The sequence below is a fragment of the Eurytemora carolleeae genome, unplaced genomic scaffold, assembly GCF_000591075.1.
Source record: "Eurytemora carolleeae unplaced genomic scaffold, Eaff_2.0 scaffold269, whole genome shotgun sequence".
NCBI classification, from domain to species: domain Eukaryota; kingdom Metazoa; phylum Arthropoda; class Copepoda; order Calanoida; family Temoridae; genus Eurytemora; species Eurytemora carolleeae.
Window position 1 is genome coordinate 257,848 of NW_019396245.1, and position 24,572 is coordinate 282,419.

Sequence of the window (24,572 nt, forward strand, 5' to 3'; positions counted from 1 at the left end):
TCTCTAGTGAAAGAAACTCCTCTCATCTGTTCCGGAGTTAGTGCATCCTCAATGCAACGCGCCAATCTCTCTTGCTGTGGATGCCTCAGACTCACACATAGGAGCTGTCCTTCAACAACAACTCCCGGATAAATCTTGGTCTCCGCTGGCTTTCTTCTCCAAGAAACTTTCCGACGCTGAGAAGAAGTACTCCGCATTCGATAGAGAACTCCTGGCTGCTCACTCTTCTGTTCGTCACTTCCGCTTCATGCTTGAAGGTAGAGAGTTTACAATATTTACTGACCACAAGCCATTAACTCATGCTTTGTTCAGGTCAAGTCCTCCATGGTCAGCTCGTCAGCAGAGACACCTATCGTACCTGGCAGAATTTACTAGCTCCATTGTTCATATTCCTGGCAAAGAAAATGTTGTAGCTGACGCTCTGTCCCGGCCTGTTTCGCCCAGCTCCTCTCCAAACCCTGAGTCAAATCCGTCCTCAGTATCTCCGAGTCCAACTAAACCTTGCTCCAATTCAAACCCTGCTCCAAACCCTGAGTCAAATCCGTCCTCAGTTTCTCCGAGTCCAACTAAACCTTGCTCCAATTTAAACCCTGCTCCAAGTTCCTTCCAATCTCCGTCTAAGCCTGTTAAGCCTCACCCCTTTCCAGCCCCTGATCTTTGCCTCCTGTGGTGTCGGAGGTGTGGGAGGTGCCGGAGGTGTCGGAGATATCTATTCCAGTTCCAACCAGAAGGTTTTCTCATGTTCATGTTGATATTGTGGGTCCTCTACCCTCCAGTCAAGGCCATTCTTATCTTCTAACCATGATAGACAGGACTACAAGATGGCCTGAGGTTGTTCCGTTATCCTCTATCTCCGCTAAGTCATGTGTGCGTGCTTTCATCTCAACCTGGATATCAAGGTTCGGAGTTCCTGCGGTTCTCACATCAGACAGAGGTTCCCAGTTCACATCTTCAATCTGGAATGGAGTCTGTTCTGTTTTAGGGATTTCACCCTCTACTACAACCTCCTTCCATCCTCAAAGTAACGGTATGGTCGAGAGATTCCATAGAAGTTTAAAATCCTCTCTCCGGGCCAGGTTAGCAGGTTCGGACTGGTTTTCTCACCTTCCTTTGGTTCTCCTGGGTTTGAGAGCTACTCCGAAGGATGATACTGGCCTCTCAGTCTCCGAGGCTGTCTATGGTTCTCCTTTAACTTTGCCTGGTGAACTCCTGGACGTTCCGGAACTTCCTTCTGAATCATTCCTGAGGAAAGTTGAAAGAGCAATTGATGGTATCGCCATTCCTCCGCCCCATCATGTTCACACAGTTCCTCCGTCTCAGCTACCTGCAGCCCTCTTGAAATCTCAGTTCGTGTTTGTCCGCGAGGATGCAGTTATACCTACTCTAGCTCCTCGTTATCGCGGGCCTTACCTGGTATTAGAAAGGCGGAGCAAATACTTCCGCATCCAGATTGGTTCCAAACAAGATGTGGTTTCTGTTGATCGACTGAAACCTGTGTTCAGTGATGCTCCCGTCACTCCTGCTCTTCCTCCGCCTCGAGGAAGACCCAGCCGTCGTCCAGTGGCAAATTCTTCGGATCCTCCGCCATCCTCCGCCGCAAGAATACCCAAGAAAGTCAGGTTTCAACTTACTCCTCGAGTTCATCCTCCACCTTCAACTGCACGTCGGAATCCTTACAGGTCTTCAAGGGATAGAAGAATCAGCTCCGCCACGTCTCCGCCGTTCATTCTGGGGGGACTACTGTGGCGGTTATGAAAGTCGTCCTTCTTGGAGAATTCTCCGCGGCAGCTGAGAAGCCAAGAGGGAGTTTCCTGAGCCACATGATTCACCGAACTTTTCAACCATTTAACTTAGATATAAATATATAGTTAGTTAATCTTGAACCTTTCTAAGTTTATTTAGCTGATCGCCAAAAGATCAAATATTTTGAATGAAAAGCAAGCTGTGAAATATACGGATTGATTTACAAATAATTTGTTTTTAGATAAATTTTGTCGACTGGGCAAAGTTCATACTGACTATGGCGATACCAAAGCTTTGATTTTTTTAAATGCTCATTTATTTTCGAGTTGCTCTTTAAAAAAAATATTGGCCTATCAAGAAACTTCAGACTAACAGCTTACTTCTGAAATATATCAAAGAAGTGATTGTAACATAAAAAAGTAATAGCCTAGAAAGAAAAAACTTTTTAACTTTTAATAACTGAAATATAGAGCTTTCCAATAACTTTTTGTTCATAATAAATTTGATTATAATTATCCCCTCAATACCCATACCTAAACCCACTACGTCCAAAGTTTTTGGGACACCCCTTATAAGAAACAAGAAATATAAATAATAAAAATTGGATGAATTTGAAATCCACTTTTGGTGACTTCATGTCATTCGTGATTTATGCAGGAATACATATTTTTTGGAAACAATCATAAGGATTTGAGTGAGGAAAAACTTTCAACTGGAAGGTTTATTTCTCTCTTTTAAAAACATTTTTTTCCCTCGACTATTTGAAGCAAGACTTTTTGAAAAATATTACCCTTGGATCTATGATGACCTTTGCACCCCTGATACTTCAGAATTTATAATAGAAATTCTTAGGTTTCCAATTGCAAACTAAATGCATCAAATGCATATGCATGCAAATGACGAATAAAACCAGGTAATTTGAAGAGGTCTTAGAACCGAACAAAATAAAAATTTAGACTTCAATTGGCAACTTGAAAGTTTTTATAATAACAAAAGAACCTTCAAAATCGGACTCGAACAATATTTTAACATTTTTGGTAAGATTTATCTCTTTTCCAATCAATCCAAAATTCAAATTAGCAGAAACCCATCAAATATTTGAAATTAATCTTAATTCTCCAACCTGTCTCTTTATCCTTCATCCTGACTAGATCAGTGATAGTTCCATATTTAGAGAAGAACTCACGCATATCCTCTTCCTCAACTCCATCCTACACAACACAGATCAAATATACGAACATTTACAAGAAAATATAAATCACCGTCAACGGTCAACGGTCAACGGTCAACGTCAACGTCAACGTCAACTTCAACGTCAACGTCAACGTCAACGTCAACGTCAACGTCAACGTCAACGTCAACGTCAACGTCAACGTCAACGTCAACGTCAACGTCAACGTCAACGTCAACGTNATATTGGCCCAGTTTTATCTTATCATAATAGAATACCTTGATTCCACCGATGAAGAGTTTTTGCACGCTCTGTCCATGTGCAAGCCTAAACAAATAATCATAATAAACATTCAGCCATTTAGAGTGAGAAGATTTGCATTTCAACTATAATAGTATTAAGTACATTGTTAGTAAATAATTATCCTATGTTAATTTCGTTATTTTTGTTTAAAGAGACTATTGTATTAATTTCAACTTTCATTTATAGAAATGCAAGCATGTCCTATTTAAATCTTCATCTGTTTAATAATGTGGAAGATATCGTTGTATATCTAGTTAGGAAAGAGTGAAACTTCAACAATTTTGTCCATTGTTTCTGAAGCAGAAATGCGCAAGTCACTTCGTAGAGAAACCATAATAGGAAATAATAAATTTTCAATAAGAATATGATGGATATCTTCTGCATTCATGACACGACAACGATTTAAGGATACTCTTTACAGTTACAGCCGCAACAAAAGCTGTCTTTTTACATTTTTTCTCGTATTTTGTTTGACATAGAATAATCTAAGGAAGAAAAACAGGGGATATATGAGGAGGATATATTTCCTGATATTAAAGTGACCATAAATGTGATATTGGGACATTATAAAGAATATATGTATTAAATAAACCATTCCAAGGATTAATATTATTTCAACAAGTAACATGAACCCAGAACATTACAAGGATAGATGACCCACATTATTCAGGAGCCAAGTATTCAAGAAATCATACAAATAGTTTTATTGGATTCTTCACCAAGGATTAGAGTTTTTTTTTTCACAGTATTAATACTTGATTGAATGAAAAGGTTTTAAAAAAATGTTTTATTGAAAAAGTTTCAAGATTTGGCGATATTTTAAAACTTCTTTTTGTTTGAAAATATAATAAATACATTTGGAAATGTCCAGGCTTTTCGGAGTATAGACTTTACTTCACAATGGAAACATGATTCAGGTTTTCAGATCAATACACTGGTCCAGATTATTAACGTTTCCAGCCTTCCAGGTATGATGTTTCAGGTTTTAGACGTATTAAATATTTGTGTGTAAATTGCTGAAGATTAAAGCTAAACCGATCTAGTTATTGACCCCAAGGAAGGTTTCTGGCTAGTCGAAGTGAATAAATTTTGCCTAGAAAAAATGTCAAAATTTATCCGTTTTGAAAATGCACCAATTAAAACTGAAAAATCCGCAAAAAAATTGAGAGAGTAAAAATTGCAAATTTCAGAGGTTCAGTGCTAAAATTCTGTGCGAAGCGCCCTAGAAGCCTTGTCAATATGCATCACGAGAAAACATGATTTAACAAGGACGACTTTACCATTCCCCTGGTCTTGAGTTATCGTCCCTACGACAAGGGTGTTAGGGAGGGGGGGGGNTGGGATGGGGAAAAAAGAGAAAAATATGACATCTCAAGGCAATTTCATTTTTTCCTACTTTTTTATCAAAACAAAAATTTATCTTCCACAATTCAGCGAAAAAAACATATAACCTTGAATAACAAATGGAGACAAAAATATTTTCCAAAAAGAGGGGCGGGCGGGGAATTATTTTCATTGGAAAATTTGCACCCCTGCACTAGGAGTAGCACGTTAAACCTTACCCTGGTCTTGAGTATTCGTCCCTAGGAGTAGCACGTTTCGTCTCTACCGTCTTGTTGTCTAGGTTGTGTGGACGAGCAGCCTGAATTTAAACAAGAATTAGATTTTTTAGATTGTATAATTGGATTTTTAAAGAAAATCACCCCGGGGCCCCTTTCATATAAAGAAATATCACGAGAGTCCGCCTTTTTCTTCTCAAATTTTCAACTTAAATTTCTTGTATCTTTGATACTTTTCCTAAAAGTTTAATTATTTTTGGAAGATGCAAAGCATAAACCTACAAAAAATGACTTGCCATTTTGGATTAACATTTAGGGGGGGGGGGGGTGATTTCTCACGGATATATTTTCCCTTACAAATTCCAAAGCTGAGGGGAAATATTGAAAATATAAAGTATAAGGATGTTATAATGATTTCCCCATCAAACTCAAATTACAAATTTTTTATAATTTCATATGGGAAGGAAGTAAAGAAAAGGACCAAAAAGAAGAATCTAAAGGGCACACATGTTTTCCGGATAGTGCATAAATTAAAGGTTCTGTAAGCGTAATTTTAAGTGACTTACCATGCAAAGTGGGCATTGCCAGATTCACACTGGTGTACCCTTTTCACCCTTTACACATTTGACTGATCATCGTAGACAAAGTGTATTTTTTTTTTAAACGTGTACAGATCCATAAAATTAGTACGCTAGCGTACTTTGTGAATTCAACGCACCTGGAGTCATATTAATTCCTGGAATATCCAGAACATTCTACATTTTTTTTGAAAATTCGAATCGAATGAGAACATTTATATCCAGCCACTTCTAGAAAGTATTGTTAATATTCGTTTTTTTAAAGTGCCTTTATTCTTAAACTAAATGTCGTCTTGTCTTTTCCTGCGCTTTCCTTAGGATTCCCTGTTTTCAAAACATATTCTATATTTGACGTAACTTTAAACTTGTTTTTTTTTTATTTTCAATTTTCAGGGTGGCCAAAACTTTTTTGAACAAATCCGTACATTTTCAGAAGAAATCCGTACAATCCGTACAATTTTCGAAAAAAAATCCGTGCAATCCGTACAATTTTTTTTTTAAATCCGTACAATCCGTACATTTTTTAAAACCAATCCGTACATTTTTTTTTAAATCTGTACAATCAGTACAATTTTCGAAAAAAATCCCATTTTTGAAAAAAAAAACATTAAAATTCAATTTTTCATTCATTGTCCTTTGTGTTCAGTTCATGTAAGAGGGTTTAAACTTCTTAATACTGGATACAGGATACAGGATATTGAACTTAATACGGGATACAGGATACTGGATACTGAGTATATGATACTGGGTACATAATTCTTGGTACATGATACTGGGTACATGATACTGGGTTCATGATACTGGGTACAGGATACTGGGTACAGGATACTGGGTACAGGATACTGGGTACAGGATACTGGAACATCTTCTTTAATAAGCAATCAAATGAACACTTCTGGGACATATCTCTCGAAAATTATGAATGAGTTTTGATTGTCAATTGAAACATTAATCAATATAATATTATTTAGAATGCAGAAAATAAGTTAAACTAACTTTATTTTGACGAGAATTTTTTTTTGATTTTCATGAAAAATTTTCTGAAATGAGTGAAAATTTAAAAAAAACGGTGTATTTTCCAGGATAAAAATCCGTACAATCCGTACAATTTGAAAACAAATCCGTAAAATCCGTACAATTTTAGGGTTAAAAAAAAACAATCCGTACAATCCGTACAATCCTTACATTTTGGCCACCCTGAATTTTAAGAAACCCAAAAAAATCAAGATTATGAATTCGGAAAAAAAAAACCAAAAGAACACCCTGAAAATTAGTTTTGAATCTACAAAATTGTCAATTTTTTTACTAGAAAAAATGTAGACATTTTTGGAAATTTCTTTTAAAGATCTAAATAACTAAAACATGAAAAGTAAAGTTTAGAAGATAATTAAATAATTATGAATTACCAAAGTTTTTTAGATTTTCATGTCTTACAGGTCACCCTGTACAAAAAAATTAAAAATTTAATTGAATATCGTTTATTCATGGGTACTTCTCTAATAGTTAATGGTCTCGTCACTAATGGGTTAATATTAAACAGCTTGCAAACAATTTGTTCAAGAACTAGAAGTCTTTATTGATTGATAAGGAACAGTCCACCATCCTTGATCAAAGGTCTGGTATGGTATATCTCTTTTTATATGGAAGTTCACTTGAAATGACGCTTACAGTTCCTTTAAAAAGAGTATATTTGTATACCTGACATGCGTCCACCTCCTCTAGAGAGGAATATTCTACAAACCCGAATCCTCGAGACCTAACAATCAATTAATTAAATATAATCAATCAATCAAAATGCATTCGATCCTGACAATTTTAAGTAAAATGAGTTTCATTTTTTTTTAAATGTCTCGTCCATGATTTTCAATATGTCTTGATAACCCGGCGTTAACATGGTTTTATCACTCAAACATAAAAATCTACATTAGTAATTCCTTAAATGAAATGGTACCATTTAACAACAGATTATATATTTTTTTACACTTAAGAGGTTCAAGTTAAATCTTATCCTAAATCCTAATTTCGTGTTAAATAGGTCCATTCTTCATAAATTTACTAAATAACATTAATTACACCACCAAACAGCCTTATATAAGGGGAAAAGGAGTAGGGTCTTCAGGAACGTGATCAAAGATCTATTTTTTTTACATCGTCATAAAATACAAACACAAAGATTCTATGAAGTATTTTTTCACTTGCATTTCTTCAACTTTAAAATGGATAATGAAAAAATAAACTAGTTTCGGCGAGATTTTAGATAAAAATGGCTTCTTTGTTTATCTTTCATTTAGGAAAAATATTCATTTTTCAAATTCCAATGGAGGGGGGGGGGAGTAATACTCAAGTTCCATAAAACCCTACTGGTGCCTACCCCCCACCTAACTCACCTCTGATTGTCTGGGAATTTCATAACAACGCAATCTACTAGTGTCCCGTATTGTTCAAAATGTTGTTTAAGAGTTTCATCAGTAGTTGTATAATTGATCCCTCCTACAAAAACTTTCCTAAGCGATTTAGGCTCCGAGAACTTATTCTTATGTCTCTCATTGTCCTAAATATTTAAAGAATCCTAAATCTTAGAAGAGCCTAAATTGTTTGGATCCTAAATTAATTCTTTAAAAACGCCCCCCTATTATCGTAGTCTTAATTCCATTGATGGTTTTAATTTTGTAAATGGAAACCAAAAAGAAATAAAATCTATACATACCCCCATTTTATATCCTAGTGCTGCCTAAATTATCTGAAAATATTAATGAATAATTGTATATTTCAATGATATTAAGGTCGGATTAGGTTAGTATGATTTGAGGGTCGAGTGCTGCGGCTAGGAATCAGATATAATTACATTGCACGCTTATTTAAACATGAAACAATGTTTATTTATTATTATTTCAGGGTTAGGTTAGGTGTTAGAACAATTCCTGGGCCGAGCGCTGCGGCTAGGACAGGCTAAGGACCATTGAGCGCTACTGCTAGAACAGGCTTGGGGCCGGGCGCTGTGGCTACATGAACACCTTTATCCATGTGTTAAATATGAGATGCATGTACAATATTGATAGAGGGGGGGGGTCTGGTGGGGTCCAAAAATCGTTTCCCAGGAAATTACCAAGTGGTGTTTTGAGTCTCAAGTCTCATTGACCAACTAAAACCTGTTTTAGATGTAGAGTCTTACAGGGTAAATATAATAATTCTTCAACTGAACCAATTTCTGCCAAATTTTGACAAAATTGAATGAAAATCAATTAACACCATATTCACTTTAAAACCAAGTAACGTAACAGCTAATGGAAATATTACTAAATGCTAGCGAATAAATAGTACTTTATTCACCATACAGACACTAGTGAATTTCTACTTTCTGTCAACCGCCATCTTTGAAATTGAAAATGCAGGAGAGGAGAGGAGTGGGAGCCGGCTGGAACAGGGATACCAAACATACAATTTTTCTCTTTTTAATTTTATAATAAATCATTTTCAACTCAAAATTTAATTTGCATAAATGTTAATACTACTATGAAAAACTTTTACAGGATGCTGTCGATAAATAATACAGTTTTTAGTTTAAAAAATGGTAACCCTGAGGAAAGTGTACACTTAATTGGCAGCGGCCAATGGCAATCTAAGTTATTCGCAAATGCCGCAATGAATTATTCGACAGAAAGAGTGCCAGTTCTAGCCGCGGCGCTCGGCCCCCTAGCCTGTCCTAGAGTCAGCGCGCGGCCTAGAAAGTGGTTAAACCTAAGCTTACCCTAAAATATAAACTAATCTAATCCCTCTCTTCTTATGATTCATTGCGGCATTCGCGAGTAGTAGAGCTTGGCCGCTACCAAATTCATACGGCCGGCCGGTACCACCGGTACAGTTCGGGAATCTTCCGAAATTTAGACAACAGATTATTTGAGTTATTAATAAGAAATGAGAATTTAAAAAAAAACCTTAATCCTGTGGCGGCTTTCGATGTAAAGGTGACTTGAATTTAGAAATTAATCACGAATGTGTAGAATTTTGTTTTGCAACCCGTAGAAGATTTTGTGCCCCTACCCAACAAACAAAACACAGGTTTTCAACGAGATTAGCATTACGGAGATCTGGTTGATAATTCACGTGATTAATTCACGTACCCTCCTTGTGTTATTTTTTTTGTATATGGAATAAATCTTCAGTTGTTCAATTCTAAGCTTAGAATATCAATTTTTAACAATGTGCCTAAAAATTTACATTTTGCGTAAAACTTGCGGTTTTGCGCAAAAACTTGCGGTTTTGCGCAAATTGCGCAAAACTAAAATTTCGTTTCATGCGCAACTTTCGCAAAAAATATTTCCGGTTTTGCGCAAATTGCGCAAAAAAAATAGCGCAAAACCGCGCAAAACTCATTGCGTTTCATGCGCAAAAATAGCGCAAAAGTTCGCAAAAATAAAATTTGCGCAAAAATAGCGCAAATTTTGCGCAAAAGATTTAGCCATTTCGTGAAAATCCTAAAATAAACCAAATAATCTTGTGTTCTTCACGGGTTTTTGTTTGTTGGGTATGATCCCCCAATTTAAAACAGGCCTATTTTGTTTTAAAAAATGATTAGTTTTTTATATCTATATAACTATAGTTAAGAACCTCGTACCTTAAATACTTAATTAGACTTTGCTTGGTAAAGAACATTATATATTTGTTGATTTAATTGCCACAAAATCAAGATTATAATCCCTATTTGTGCAACAAAATGTCTCAGATCTTTGATATTTCAAACTATGAATTCTGTTGGACCAAAAAGACTGAGTTTGAATTATCAAATGTTTGCAGGCGCCTAGTGGAAGGGCCGGGGGGCGCGGTACCCCTGTGCCCGGATCATAGACATGCACCCCCTGGCCCCCCCCCCCCTAGAGCCAGAGGCAGGCTCTAATTTATTAAACAGTTTACAGTACTTAAATATATTAAGCTTTTTTCTTTTCTTATTAATCGACGATGTCACAATTTGTCCATTTTATGATTATTTCTAAAATTCTTTCTTATTTACAATATTTTTTTCGCGGGGTTTCATTTAAAATGATTGGTAATTATGGTTAGATGACTAATAGTCCGCCTTCAGGTAGATTGATATAGATTTTAAACTTTATTTTTTCTTAATACCGGTTTTTTAGGGTGTAGGCGCACCAAATTTTTTTTGCCATTCTTGCACGCGCTAAAATGCGCTCCCACCTTGGCTAAACCTCCACTATGCGCCTGCGTTTACACCATCTGGTTTCAAAGTAAAGAGATTAGAAAGTTTAAATTTGTGGCAAAAAAAAATTCCTTTATCTCAAAAATAATCCCCCCCCCCCCAGAAATTAGATATGTGGGGATTGCAGAAGTCCTTAATGAGTAATCACCACCACCCAAACATGTTTTGGGGCATGGGCGCTCCTCAATTTGTAATCTCCACCACCTCACACCGTAGTTTCAGTAAAAGTAAATATTTCCATTTACTGCAGATAGCACCCATAGAAGGATTCATAACTCTGATTGGATAATGAGATAGATAGTAAGATAGATGTTACCGCCAAACTATTTCTATTGGTTCAGAATATACATCAAACACATGACTGAACCCTGATTGGATGAGGCTCTAATGGACTCGGCATACAGGAGTGCTCGACATGGCATCTGTATTGACTCAAACTAAATTTTCAATTTGTTTTCAAATATGGTCAATATGGTCTTATTTCTAAGAAATAAACAATTTAATGATACAGTTTTTTCCTGATTACAAATTGAGGTGGTGGAGATTACCAATTGAGGAGCGCGCATGCCGCAAAACACGTTGGGTAGCGGTGATTACTCATTGAGGACTTCTGCACTCCCCCCCCCCTCATTAGATATGTTTGCGCAGCTAGCAGCAAAAACAATCAAAGGGTTTACTTTGCTGAATTTTTTGTACGAAATATGAAGTAAATAGAAAGGATAAAAACATGCCATGGTTCGATCAAAAAAAAATTTCCTACATGTTTAAGGGTTAAGTTAGCGCGGAATATCAAAATAATTTTTAGGATTTTGAATCCTGAATATTTTGAAAAAAAGAATTTAAATGGATGACAATAACTTGCCTTTGATAAGCATTTTTTTACCACTAAAAATATTTTTTTCTTTCCAGAAATTAAGTATGTTTGCGTAGAGCTCCATAAACTCCTTTTAGCGTTATAAATTCTGAACTTTTGTTTAAAATATTAAAATAACTATTTTGACACTGTTATTTGGTTCGCAGTTTTATAAAGTTTTTGGAGAAATTTTCTCTTTATCGAGATATAGAGAAAATTTAAATCCAAAAACTTTATAAGCACGTAGTGCCAAAATAATAGTGTTATAGGTAATTTTATGAAACGTTTGTGTCCTCTTTCAATGGCTATTTCTTCTAGAAATAGCCATAGAATAGAAAGAAAGCAAAAGTCAAAATATAAAGTAGATTTCAATATTATTTTCATTTCATCGAAAAAAAACATATTTTGAAAATATCCTAAATTTTTTGGAAAAAATCCGGGAACCAATCAAAACTTTATAGCACACGTGCTATAATGTACAACTAATTTAACTTTATAGCATGATGATTACTTTATATAGCACGTTCATTATGAAATTCACGATGAAGTGAGGAAGAATGACAAAGTACACATTATAGTTTCATAAAAAGATGAAATAACTTGCCTTTTAATGTCAAATATTTGGTTTTTTGCTATATCTGGATTCGGGTTTATGGCTCCCTGGGTCCGGATCTTCATTACATTAAGTGCAAAATATACATGAGAAATTCTTTTTAGTATTAATTCAAATTAATTTGAAGAAAAAAATGAAAAATTGTTCAGTAAATATTTACATATAATCCTCGTGGACCATAAAATGATGAGTATATATAGAAATAATACAAACTAAAGAAATTTTACCTTTATAAAGTTAAACCATAATTTTAAAGGAAATTTGACCTTTATAAAGTTAAACCATAATTTTAAAGGAAATTTCTCTCCCAAAAATATCTGCACAATTAGACACTAATTGGAGTCTTAAATCAAGGACAGTCTATAATTGCTAATAAATGTACAGGGTGAGTTAAAAAAAACCCGGATAGTAAACAATTAGTACTTTTTTGTTGATTTTTACTGCAAGGTTTGGTGCAGATTTGCAGATTTTTTTATATCTATTATTTAATTACTTATAGCTATATTTTTATGAAGTTGTGAAATAGAAACGAATACACATTTTTCAATCAATTCCGAAAAAAAAAATTTTTTGGATTTGTTTTTTTGATTTTTCTATGTCTATTTTAGCTATTTTTTGTTAACTACATTTGAATAGTTTTCAGCATTAAACATCAAGGAAGGGCGTATACAGAATTAATTTTAGGGGGGGGGGGCGAAATTTTTTTAATTTTCTTCAATCTTGAGTTTAATATTTGAAAAGTGTGAAAGCTCTGAGTTCTAGAGAGCTACGCCCCCCTTTATAGGTCTAAGGAGGGCACTGCCCCCCCCCTTGTATACGCCCTTGTTATAAACATGAACCGTAAAAAACATTGTGGCGCTTATACCGTTATTTCACTCTGCTGTTCGACCCTTAAAAAGTTGTCTATAGGAGAAAAAAAACTTTTTAATCTATAGGTATTTCTAATACCGAGCTCGCTTTCCCCCAAGAAAAGTGCTTGTTGCTTCACTATTTTCCTCAAAAAAAAGAGGGCACAATAGCCAAACTTAGCTGAAACTTCAGTAAGCCCCCCTTTTCCAATGGGCAAAAACACAAATCCCAGATGTTTTATTAACTCTCGGCATAAAAATATGCCAAAAAGAAGAGAAAATGTTGAAAATTTTTAGCTTGTACACAAAAATCAGTAAATCTTGAAAAATCTTTAGGATAACGAAATATAGTAAGTTGCAGTATAATATTGGTTGCATAAAATCTAGTCATTTAAACTTTTCTAATGATGAGCTAGAATGTACATTGTACAATGCTAAAGTTAAACCCTAAGTAAGCCATACATCGAAAGAATTTATCAAATGTCGTCTTGAAAATTTTATAATGGGTTTTATACTATTTTACGTAAATCTCAGGTTATAGCCCTGAATATGCGGGAACTAAATATCTTCAACATTCCATTATCAGAAAGTGAAGAATACGACATTTGATGAATTCTTTCGATGTATGGGTTATTTAGGGTTTAATTTATAGATTAAATTAATATTCGACATGAATTTCGTTAAAACTAAAATTCAAAGAGCTCTCAAGAAATTTTTGCCACGATCTTGAAGAATGCTGCAAAGCGCCAAATTTTTTATATTCCTTTCTAACAGCTGCTGGTGCTTTATAGCCTATAAAGGGAGTGGGAACAAAACACGTAAAAACATACACCTAAATTCAAAACAATTAAATTCAAAACGTTAAAATGTTTAAGGGCCAAAGCTCTAAAAGTCTTAACAGTTAACTCCGAACAAGTCAGAACGGCTAATGTTCACTCAAAATTACAAAATACTTCATTTTATTTAAGGATAAAAAACCATAAATAATATTTAATGGTAAAACCCGTAAACTTTGTACTTTTGAATTCTTACAATCTGAAAGCATTATTAAAATTGAACAACTAAAGTATCATCACCTTATTTTGAAAACATCTAAATGTCATGAAACGACAAATATATTAAAAATTTTAATTTTGAATAAAATACATCATTGAAATAAAATTTTTCTTGTCTCTTTTCAGGGGCGGATACAGGATTTAAGTGAGGGGGGGCAAGATTTTTTAGGAACAAATAAACTAATAATTAGGAACCAAAAATCGTGCCGCAGGCGAAATTTTTTTTTGACCTAAAAGACTCAAAAAGAGTCAAAATTAATGACTAAAGACTAAGAAACTAGATTTTTAACTTTAAGGAACAAAATTAACGGATTAGAACAGGAATTTAAGAACAATTAAAAGATTGTTCAGGAATTAGGAACAAAAATAAAGGATTAGAACAGGAATTTAGGAACAATAAAAAGATTGTTCAGGAATTAGGAAAAAAAATAAAGGATTAGGACAGGAATTTAGGAACAATAAAAAGATTGTTCAGGAATTAGGAACAAAAATAATGGATTAGGACAGGGATTTAAGTTGGGTCGGAAACAGTATTAGGAACAGGAACAATAATAGGAACATTAGCAATTTAAAAACAAAAAGAAATTACTAGTTATACTTAAATGCATCAAAATTAGGACGAATATTACAATTTTGATAAATGAGTATTGATTAAGGAACATTACTAGAAATGAACAATATTATAACTTAAGTCTAGTTTCTTACAAATTTCTAATTCTAAATTTATCGTTAACAATAACATTTACTTGTTGTCGTTGATTTTTAAATTAAACTGAAGAAAAGATAGTCAAGATTTCCATTAAATTATAAAAAAAGCTTGAAATTGAAAAACACATTCGATTTATAAAATTGGGAACATTTTTTGCCTCGAAATCCCTGAATCTGTCAGGGGGTGGCGAATGTCCCCCCGCCGGCGCCACCCCCCTGTATCCGCCCCTGTCTCTTTTTATTTTACCCAAAAATGTTTCAAATAGTATTTAGTATGTAGTGTACTATAACCAATTACTTGTTTCAACTAAAGGTATAAGAATCAAGCTTGTTCTAGATCTAAAATGTACATGTCAGACATACAAAAGATGTACTTGTGCAGTCTAGTAGGGTAAACTCGAAGGTCAAATATTAAGTATATCTAGATAGATTGTAAATATCAAAACCGGGTTTCAGGCCCCCATTTCATATACACACGTGACATAAACAGGTTTTTCAGTGCCCAGGCCTCCTCGCGATCTAATACAGGTTTAGTCCGTAGTATTGTTTTCTTCATATTTTTGCACAATATCTTGTTTCTGTTGTTCTCGAAGAACCAAATTTCTAGGTGTATATTTAGGCAGACATAAAATAATTTTATCAACAATTATTTAAACCTTTTAGTTTTTAACACTGTTTTTACAACTCGATGAGCTATAATAAAAACAAATAAAATTATTGAAAATGCACAAATTGTATTTTTTGACCCAATGTTGTTATTGTCCGATAGATCTGATTATTATCTACAAATCAGGTTTAGTTAAGAACCATGGAGAAAAGAAATTATACTTTGGACATAGTCCAGCCATGTTTTCTAAGGAATTAAGTTTTTGCCACAACTTTCTCGTTTCTGTATTTTTACATCCTTGATATTTAAAACTTAGATTATTTGATCTAACAGAATACATAGTTTGAAATAGCTAAGGTATCTTTGGGTTGCAAAGATAATGGGATTAGAAAATAAATCATAGTTTGTTAGTTATCAATATTGCATTGTTAATTTGGAGCTTAATCTCATCAACATTTAACGAAATCAGATATAAACTAATAAAACATGTATTGGAGCTCAGAATTATTCAATTTTGAGCTGAAACTCTTTTACTGTCTATTGTTAGTTTATAGAGCTCAATATCATTAACATTTGGTGATAATTGATTTGAGCTATTTTTCAATCATTCACTCAAGTTAATAAATAACAAAAATTATAAATCATAAACTATTCATTAAAATTAATCAAAAAATCGAGCTCATCAACATTGAACTGTCAAACTAATCTGGTTGGACATTCATCAGAGCCAATCAATTTTTCTTTGATTTTTGAATTCTAATTAAATATTTGTGTTGTGACAGTAAGTGGGTGAGAGAAGGGGAAGGGTGGATTCATTAGTCTGGAAACCCTATTCGTGATAACATATATTCAAGTTCTTATATTGAAGGTATAGTCAAACACCAAATTAGTGCTAGGCAGGGGGGGGGGGGATACCGGGTAATCATAAGACTTTTAAACCAGGTTCTTGGGATTTTCTACTTTTTATCAAATATTTATAACGAAGACGATTATATTATATAAAAGTACAAAATTCATATTTTATTGTAATCATATACAGCAATAACCAGCTTAATAACAGTTATAAATTAAAAAGTCCGTCGCAACATTTCTTTTAGAAAGATTTAGTCATTTGAATTTTATTTACACAAGACATTGTTGCGTATTTTCATTGTTAAACGCATATGTAGTGTAGAATAGAGTAGATATATATGTTAAACGCACATGTAGTGTAGAATAGTGTAGAATCAAGGTAAAATCAAAGAAATTGAACACTTGCCTAAACTCTCAATTTTTAACTGCTTTATATTTTATATTTTCAGAAACCTTATTTGCGACCTTTGATATCTTAAACTTTTAATTCTGCTAGATCTAATAAAAGTTCTAAAAATCAATTTTTTTGCTCATTATTCTACAGTGTTTAGTGAAAAAAGATCTTTTTAACTTGGGAATGTTTTTTAATCGATTGACTTTAACACCAACAGTTTTTTTCCTTTTTTTCTTCATTTGGCCAGATAAATAAATGTATTTCTTAATATTAAAGTTGTTCAAATTCTTAATATTTCTTAATACATTTAAAATGACCTCGGTATATAATTTGAATCACTGGATATATATTTAGAATGAACGGACATATATTTAGAATCACCAAATATATATTTAGATTGACTGGATATATATTTAGAATGACCGGATATATGTTTAGAATGACCGAACATTTATTTAGAATCACCAAATATATATTTAGATTGACTGGATATATATTTAGAATGACCGGATGTATATTTAGAATCACCAAATATATATTTAGATTGACTGGATATATATTTAGAATAACCGGATATATGTTTAGAATGACCGGATATATATTTAGAATGAATGGACATATATTTAGAATCACCAAATATATATTTAGAATGGCCGGATATATATTTAGAATGGCCGGATATATATTTGGATTGACTGGATATATATTTAGAATGACCGGATATATGTTTAGAATGACCGGATATTTATTTAGAATCACCAAATATATATTTAGATTGACTGGATATATATTTAGAATGACCGGATATATGTTTAGAATGACCGGATATATATTTAGAATGACCGGATATGTATTTAGAATGACCGGATATATATTTAGAATGACCGGATATGTATTTAGAATGACCGGATATATATTTAGAATGACCGGATATATGTTTAGAATGACCGGATATATGGCCCCGCCAACCATCTCTAACGATCTATGCAGGAAAGTTGTAAATACAAACGCAGCTCCTCAGGCTATCGGGCCATATAACCAGGTTGGAAAAAGACAGTTTTTATAACTCTTATAGTTGTGAACTTGTGTTTATGTTCTTAGACCAATCTTAAGATTAATGAAACCTGTTTTTTACTTGAATAATTAGAATTAAGGATACGAGTCAATTTTGCATATTATCCATATATTTAGATTTGGAAAACATATATATATATATTTGATGCTTTGTTTAAAAGAATATAATTTTAATTGAAAACTCTACAAATTAGATTAATTCAAAATAAAATATCGTTTGAAAAAAACATCTAGAAAAACTGGTTTTATCTTAGAAAGCTATATACATATATGTACATTGTACATTGTACAGGGTATCCTAGTAAACAGAACTCTGTATGTATCTGGACAACTGGGCTTAGATAGATCTCTAAATATTGTTCCTGGAGGGATTGAAGCAGAAACTAAACAGGTGGTTTTCTTCATTTTTAATCTTTACTTTGAATTCTGGATTTTTCCGGATTTTATTTTCTTCCTTTTTTTAGTTTTTGATTCTTAAATTGGTTTTATTTTGTTTCCCACATGCTACTTTTGAATCCTTAATCTTTTCTTAAAAGTTTTTTATTGTGTTCATGTTCAATTCTGTTTTCTTTACTTCAATTTTTATCAATTATGAATTGTATATATTGTATAAGATATGTTTTTCAATTCTAAATTATTGAATTGTATATATTATAAAGATATGTTTTCAATTCTAAATTGTTGAATTGTATATATTGTAAAAGATATGTTTTCAATTCTAAATTGTCGAATTGTATATATTGTATAAGATATTTTTTTTAATTCTAAATTGTTGAATTGTATATATTGTATAAGATATGTTTTTCAATTCTAAATTGTTGAATTTTACATATTGTATAAGATATCTTTTTCAATTTTAAATTGTTGAATTGTATAGATATGTTTTTCAATTATAAATTGTTGAATTGTATATATTGTGTAAGATATGTTTTTCAATTCTAAATTGTTGAATTGTATATATTGTAAAAGATATATTTTCAATTCTAAATTGTTGAATTGTATATATTGTATAAGATATGTTTTTCAATTCTAAATTGGTGAATTGTATATATTGTATTAGATATGTTTTTCAATTCTAAATTGTTGAATTGTATATATTGTATAAGATATGTTTTTCAATTCTAAATTGTTGAATTGGATATATTGTATAAGATATGTTTTTCAATTCTAAATTGTTGAATTGTATATATCATATTAGATATGTTTTTCAATTCTAAATTGTTGAATTGTATATATTGTATAAGATATGTTTTTCAATTATAAATTGTTGAATTGTATATATTGTATAAGATATGTTTTTCAATTCTAAATTGTTGAATTGTATATATCATATAAGATAGAGATTAGATAGAGCATAATATAGTTTTATATTTGGAATACCACTTCCTCTTTACGACTGGGTTGAGTGGAGAAGTTTACCAACATTGCAATAAATTCTTTCAATGCACCCCCCCCCCTCATATTCCATCCCATCTCTTTCTGTCAATTTTCCCCATTTAATCTCACTACTCCTCCACTTCTTTCCTTCCCTCCACAGGAAAACTTCTTAATATACGGAAACAAACGATTTAGAATTTTTGTTTTATTTGATAAAAAAGCTTACTTATAGACAATGTCAATTTCTTTGAATATTTCAGGCTTTGGACAACATTGGACATATTCTCAATGCAGCACACAGCAGGAAAGGGGATGAACTTTTTTTGCATTGTTAAGAAAGCTTAAGATTTAAATTCTATTGATTATCTTTTAATTCATAAATAGCTGGCAGCTTTGAGGGTTCTTCCCGTCCCACTATCTAGTGAAAAGCGCAGCTTTCTTTTTACTGTTTCTTATTCCTCCAAATACTTCCCCCCTGTACATTTTTAAACACCTAGAGACTTTAGGGTTCGCAGATTTTTTTTTGTTCTCATTGGGGGATTTCCAAAATCTTTAGAAGTTATATTTTTTATGGGGGCAACATTTACTGGGTCATGTGAGGTCCATTAGTTCGCAGTTTTTTACCATTTATCTCTTTCAGACAAAAGTAAATTCAAATGACATAAATTTAAAAGCAATATATTGTTCATATTTTTGTTTTTGTTTTGTTTACTTCCTTATTCTGACCATGTTTAGATACTATTGCTCTGAACATGTCCAATTATGTGTCACCATGAAGTAAGCAATTTTCTTGATAAAATACAGATTCTGACGAGAAAATACAATTTTCTTGAAAACATTGCTTAAGTTGTTGTTCAAGGATATTTATAGTTAAGATAAGGAGGGGGTGAGGGGAGGCAGTAAACAAGAGACGTTGAAGGAAGCATGGATTTAAAACATATGCAAGGAATATTAAGTTCCTGGAATACATTTGTTTGTGATATGTATGTGTTGAATATCTGGATTAGAATTTACAGCGACTATTTCATCGAGAGACAACCAGCCAGAGCTGCATTTCAGGTCAGCTTAATCCTTGGTTTAATCCTTGGCTTGATCTATGATTTAATCCTTGTTTCAATCCTTGGTTTAATCCTTGGATTAATCCAGGGGTTATCCTTGATTCAATTCATTGTTTAATCCATTGCTTAATCTGTAGCTTTATCCATTGTTTAATCTGTAGATTAATCTATGGTTCAATCCATGGTTAATCCACTGTTCTTACATTGACTTAATCCATATTTTGATTTATGATTCTAACCTTGGTTTAATGCAGGATTTAATCCATGGTTTAATCCACGATTTGATCCAAGACTTATCCTTGGTACAATCCATATTTTGATCTATGGTCAACCCTTGATTTGATCCTCAACCTTTTTAAAAAGATTAATGATATGAAAACTGGCAAAATACAGTATTTCTATATCCTAGGTTGGTGCCCTACCTAAGAATGGATGTGTAGAAATAGAAGTGATTGCTCTTGTCGGTAATTATCATAATACAAATATAATATGTCGTCGTTGTTCCAAATACAATTGTAGAACACTTGTCAATTAAACGATATTTTTTTCAGGGGCTGTTGACGTAGGATCAGTGTTTGTAAACAACACTCGGTTATAAAATCAACAATAGACACAACACAGTGTAGAATATTGTAAAGAACAAGATTGTTATCCATGAAGGTTAAAAATTGTTAATTTTTTCTTATACACTGCTTTATATACATACCTTTTTTATTAGGGAAACAACACTTTTATTCTTATTATCACTGTGTGTTAATTATTTGTCCTTTATTATCAAGAATTGTAATTTTGTGATTGATAAAAACGTGTTCGTTACAATCAATTTGAAATCAATATTATTCAATATTTAATTTTACAATACATTTAATTTTTGTACTTCAATATTTTTGTTACAACAAGAAGATTATAACTAATATGTGTATAATGAATAAATGTCTTTTAGAATTATTGTTCAAACATTTCAGTTTTTTTAGAATACATAAATACTAAACAGCTTCATTTTTAATAAAGAAATGTGTGTTACAATTTTCTTTTTCTTTCTTGTACATATCGTCGATACGTAGATCCTATCATGTATCTATTATATATCTGAGTGTTCATCTATCTGTTTATCCATCTATTTTATCTGTCTGTTAATTTGTCTATTTTATCTGTCTGTTAATTTGTCTATTTTATCTGTCTGTTAATTTATCTATTTTATCTGTCTGTTAATTTGTCTATTTTATCTGTCTGTTAACTTGTCTAGTCTGTTAATTTTTCTATTTTATCTCTCTGTTAATTTGTCTGTTTTATCTGTCTGTTTAATAATCTATAATCTATTCTTCTTTCTGTTTATCTATTCATCTGTATACTCTATCTGAGTGTGTATCTATATTTTGTATCTGTTTGTTCATCTATACTCTGTCTATCTATGCGTTCTATATAATCTATCTATCTATTCATCTATATAATCTATATCTGTCTGTTCATCTATACAATCGTTCTGTCTGTTCATCCCTATATAATCTATATCTGTCTTTTCATCTATATAATCTATATCTGTCTGTTCATCTATATAATCTATATCTGTCTGTTCATATATATAATCTATATCTGTCTGTTCATCTATATAATCTATCTGTCTGTTCATCTATATAATCTATCTGTCCGTTTACACATCTATTTCCGTGTCTGTACTGTGTGTGATCCCATTTGAATTCAGAACTATGAACTGAGGTTTAACACCAAATTATTGGAAGTACGTTCATTTTAGCATATATGTCATTTTCATATTTATGGTGGGGGGGGGTGGTTATTTTGTTTTATTGTGATGAAAGACTTGAATTTAATAACTGTAGGGTACATAAATTCCAAAACAGGTTTATGGCCCGTTTCTAACAAGTACGAAAATCAAATTAAGAATTATCAACACATCATATTATTATATTTTGTACATGTAAGTGTACATGTCCTCATTGTACAACACATAAGATGACATCCGTAAAGTTTGTTATTCAATTAGTTTTTCTAAACAAGTTTATCATCATTCGTGAATATGCAACAAGGCTTCATTTTTTCTGTAATATACTGTAGCAGGAAAGTGATGTGTTGATCTTTCCTGCGATCATAAATGGTATTTTTTCCCTCCTTCCATCATTTCCAGTTTCTCCCCCCACCCCTTTTTCCATCCCTCCTTAAATCTAACGGATTTATTCCTGTTTGTGTTTGAATTCTATAAATAACCCAAGCCACGCGGAGAAACCGAAGCCAAGCGCCAAGTTCCGTTATTCCAGAAACCCGGGGGCTGGTGGGCTAGCCGGCCAGCTCACGGGGTACTAGGGTTAAATGCTAGCCCAGGGTGGAGCGAAATCTGGGGAAAAAGACCAGCTCCCTTTACTAGAGGTTCCCTTGAAGATTCCCCATCACTCTGAAACTGCTTCAATTCATAATATCCTATTAGTATAGTATCATCCTTTTAGTTTTTATATCTTTGTAAATAATAAACTGTAAGAAAAACCGACTCGTTGAATATTAATAATACGAGTGATTGCCTTGATTCATTTTTCTTTCATATGTAATAATACTACTCTGGAACCCAGATATGCCTGGAACCAAATATTTGCTATAAAAATCAACCGTACTCAACTTAGAAGTTTTAAATAAATCTGAGAGCTTTTCCTCGGGATCTACCGAATACCAAATTAAAATTCCTGAGTTATGATCAGACATATAAACAGACAAACAGAGATTACTGTCTAATATATATTAAATTAAGGAAATATTATGATTGCCTTAAAATGCTTTTACAAAAAAGCAAGGCTCTCATACGTAATATTCTGTATATTTTCAAGCACGCTATATTCTGTATGGTTACAAGGACACTCTATTCTGTAATTACATGTACTCTGTATTCTTTATATTTACAAGGACTCTTTATTCTGCATATTTCCAAGGACACTATATTCTGTATGTTTACAAGAACTCCATATTCTGTATATTAATAGGGACACTATTTTCTGTATATTTACAAGAACTCCATATTCTGTATATTTATAGGGACGCTATATTCTGTATATTTACAGGGACGCATATATTCTGTATATTTACAAGGATCGCTATATTCTGTATATTTACAAGGACGCAATATTCTGTATATTTACAAAGACGTTATATTCTGTTTATATTGAAGGACGCAATATTCTGTATATTTACAAGGACGCTTTATTCTGCATATTTCCAAGGACACTATATTCTGTATGTTTACAAGAAATCCATATTCTGTATATTAATAGGGACACTATATTCTGTATATTTACAAGAACTCCATATTCTGTATATTTATAGGGACGCTATATTCTGTATATTTACAGGGACGCAATATTCTGTATATTTAAAAGACGTTATATTCTGTTTATATTGAAGGACGCAATATTCTGTATATTTACAAGGACGCTATATTCTGTTCATATTAAAGGACGCAATATTATGTATATTTACAAGGACACGTATTTTTGTATATTTACAAGGACGCTATATTCTAGATATTTTGAGTGACGCGATATTGAGTATATATTTACAAGGACGCTATATTCGGTTTATATTTAAGGAAGCTATATTCTGTATATTTACAAGGACGCTATTTTATGTATATTTACAAGGACACGTATTTTTGTATATTTACAAGGACGCTATATTCGGTATATATTTACGGAAGCTATATTCTGTATATTTACAAGGACGCTATATTCTATATATTTTGAGTGACGCGATATTGAGTATATATTTACAAGGACGCTATATTCGGTTTATATTTAAGGAAGCTATATTCTGTATATACAGAATGACGCTATTTTATGTATATTTACAAGGACGTCGGCAGAATCCTGAATTTATTGAGATGAGAAATGACCAAGTTGACAGATATTCTGAAATATGGAGTTTTCAACATTGAACCAGAGATATTCTCAGAGATAAGTTAAGAATATATTATGAAAAGAAATATTCAGAACTATGTTCATTCAGCTTAAGGGTTCTTTCCTACCAGGAACTGTAGAAGCAACGCGCCACTAGGGTTTAACAATTTTTGATACCCACCTTGCTTTATTAAATTTTTCAATTAATCTCCCAGACTTAAATATCTAAAAGGTTTGCACCATCAAGGGAGAATACTTAGTGCTTAGATGATTAGCGTTTAAGATGATTGTTCAGGTTTTCCGTGAACTTTTTTTTAGGGGTGGGGATGCAAATAAAGGATTTGTATGGCACAAAGTGAATAATTTCGTTTTAAGGATTGATAAGGAGTTTGTCCAGCCGTACATAGTTGTTTTAAAAATTGTAAATTCATACCATGAAAGTGTTTTTTTTTTTCAATTTTGTATATATTCAATATTATCTTTTTTGAAATGTGTAAATAAATGTATAAAGTTTGTGACAAACTCTTGTAATTAAATAGTTTTAAACTATTTGGCTCAATCCTTCAGAAATAAAATTTTCAATTTTTTACCCTAGGAAAAAATTTTAATTGAAAAACTGTGAAAGCTACAGTAAATAAATTAACAATAAATTGTTTTTACTCTCGACAGTGATT

General features: G+C 32.5%; 3 protein-coding genes across 5 annotated transcripts in view; 2 read left to right on the forward strand and 1 right to left on the reverse strand.

Annotated features, from left to right (window-relative positions):
* The window catches only part of LOC111699253 (heterogeneous nuclear ribonucleoprotein A1, A2/B1 homolog), a 28,588-nt gene extending 4,720 nt beyond the window's left edge, over positions 1-23,868 (reverse strand). The window contains exons 1-8 of the mRNA XM_023469865.1: positions 23,864-23,868; positions 19,498-19,507; positions 8,062-8,096; positions 7,742-7,905; positions 7,053-7,110; positions 4,780-4,859; positions 3,193-3,241; positions 2,867-2,954 (exon numbers count right to left, since the gene is read on the reverse strand). Coding sequence (XP_023325633.1) covers positions 2,867-2,954; positions 3,193-3,241; positions 4,780-4,859; positions 7,053-7,110; positions 7,742-7,905; positions 8,062-8,067 — 445 coding nt within the window. The 5' untranslated portion in view covers positions 8,068-8,096; positions 19,498-19,507; positions 23,864-23,868. The remainder of the gene's footprint in view (positions 1-2,866; positions 2,955-3,192; positions 3,242-4,779; positions 4,860-7,052; positions 7,111-7,741; positions 7,906-8,061; positions 8,097-19,497; positions 19,508-23,863) is intronic.
* On the forward strand, positions 9,061-19,501 carry LOC111699254 (2-iminobutanoate/2-iminopropanoate deaminase). 3 transcript variants are annotated; one of them, XR_002764712.1, is made up of 4 exons: positions 9,061-9,319; positions 17,439-17,538; positions 17,863-17,961; positions 19,208-19,501. XR_002764712.1 is itself a non-coding variant. In XM_023469866.1 (4 exons), exons 2-4 carry the CDS (start codon positions 17,440-17,442, stop codon positions 19,280-19,282), a joined length of 273 nt encoding a protein of 90 aa, XP_023325634.1. In that variant the 5' UTR covers positions 16,016-16,118; position 17,439; the 3' UTR covers positions 19,283-19,492. The 3 variants fall into 3 exon arrangements, 2 of the variants coding, with proteins under 2 accessions (XP_023325634.1, XP_023325635.1); XM_023469866.1 differs by lacking the exon at positions 9,061-9,319 and adding an exon at positions 16,016-16,118 and having other exon boundaries at positions 19,208-19,492; XM_023469867.1 differs by lacking the exon at positions 9,061-9,319 and adding an exon at positions 16,411-16,481 and having other exon boundaries at positions 19,208-19,499.
* Positions 19,866-20,953, forward strand: LOC111699256 (rutC family protein C23G10.2). Its single transcript, XM_023469868.1, has 3 exons — positions 19,866-20,006; positions 20,415-20,469; positions 20,557-20,953. Exons 1-3 carry the CDS (start codon positions 19,872-19,874, stop codon positions 20,601-20,603), a joined length of 237 nt encoding a protein of 78 aa, XP_023325636.1. The 5' UTR covers positions 19,866-19,871; the 3' UTR covers positions 20,604-20,953.
* Positions 23,869-24,572: the final 704 nt, after the last annotated feature.

Coding starts and splice junctions, on each gene's coding strand:
- LOC111699256 (XM_023469868.1), top strand. CDS start 19,872: ATGGATTTAAAACATATGCAAGGAATATTAAGTTCCTGGAATACATTT. Junction 20,007..20,414: donor CAGCCAGAGCTGCATTTCAG/GTCAGCTTAATC, acceptor TCTATATCCTAG/GTTGGTGCCCTACCTAAGAA. Junction 20,470..20,556: donor AGAAGTGATTGCTCTTGTCG/GTAATTATCATA, acceptor TATTTTTTTCAG/GGGCTGTTGACGTAGGATCA.
- LOC111699254 (XM_023469866.1), top strand. CDS start 17,440: ATGACCGGATATATGGCCCCGCCAACCATCTCTAACGATCTATGCAGG. Junction 17,539..17,862: donor CTATCGGGCCATATAACCAG/GTTGGAAAAAGA, acceptor TACATTGTACAG/GGTATCCTAGTAAACAGAAC. Junction 17,962..19,207: donor TTGAAGCAGAAACTAAACAG/GTGGTTTTCTTC, acceptor TGAATATTTCAG/GCTTTGGACAACATTGGACA.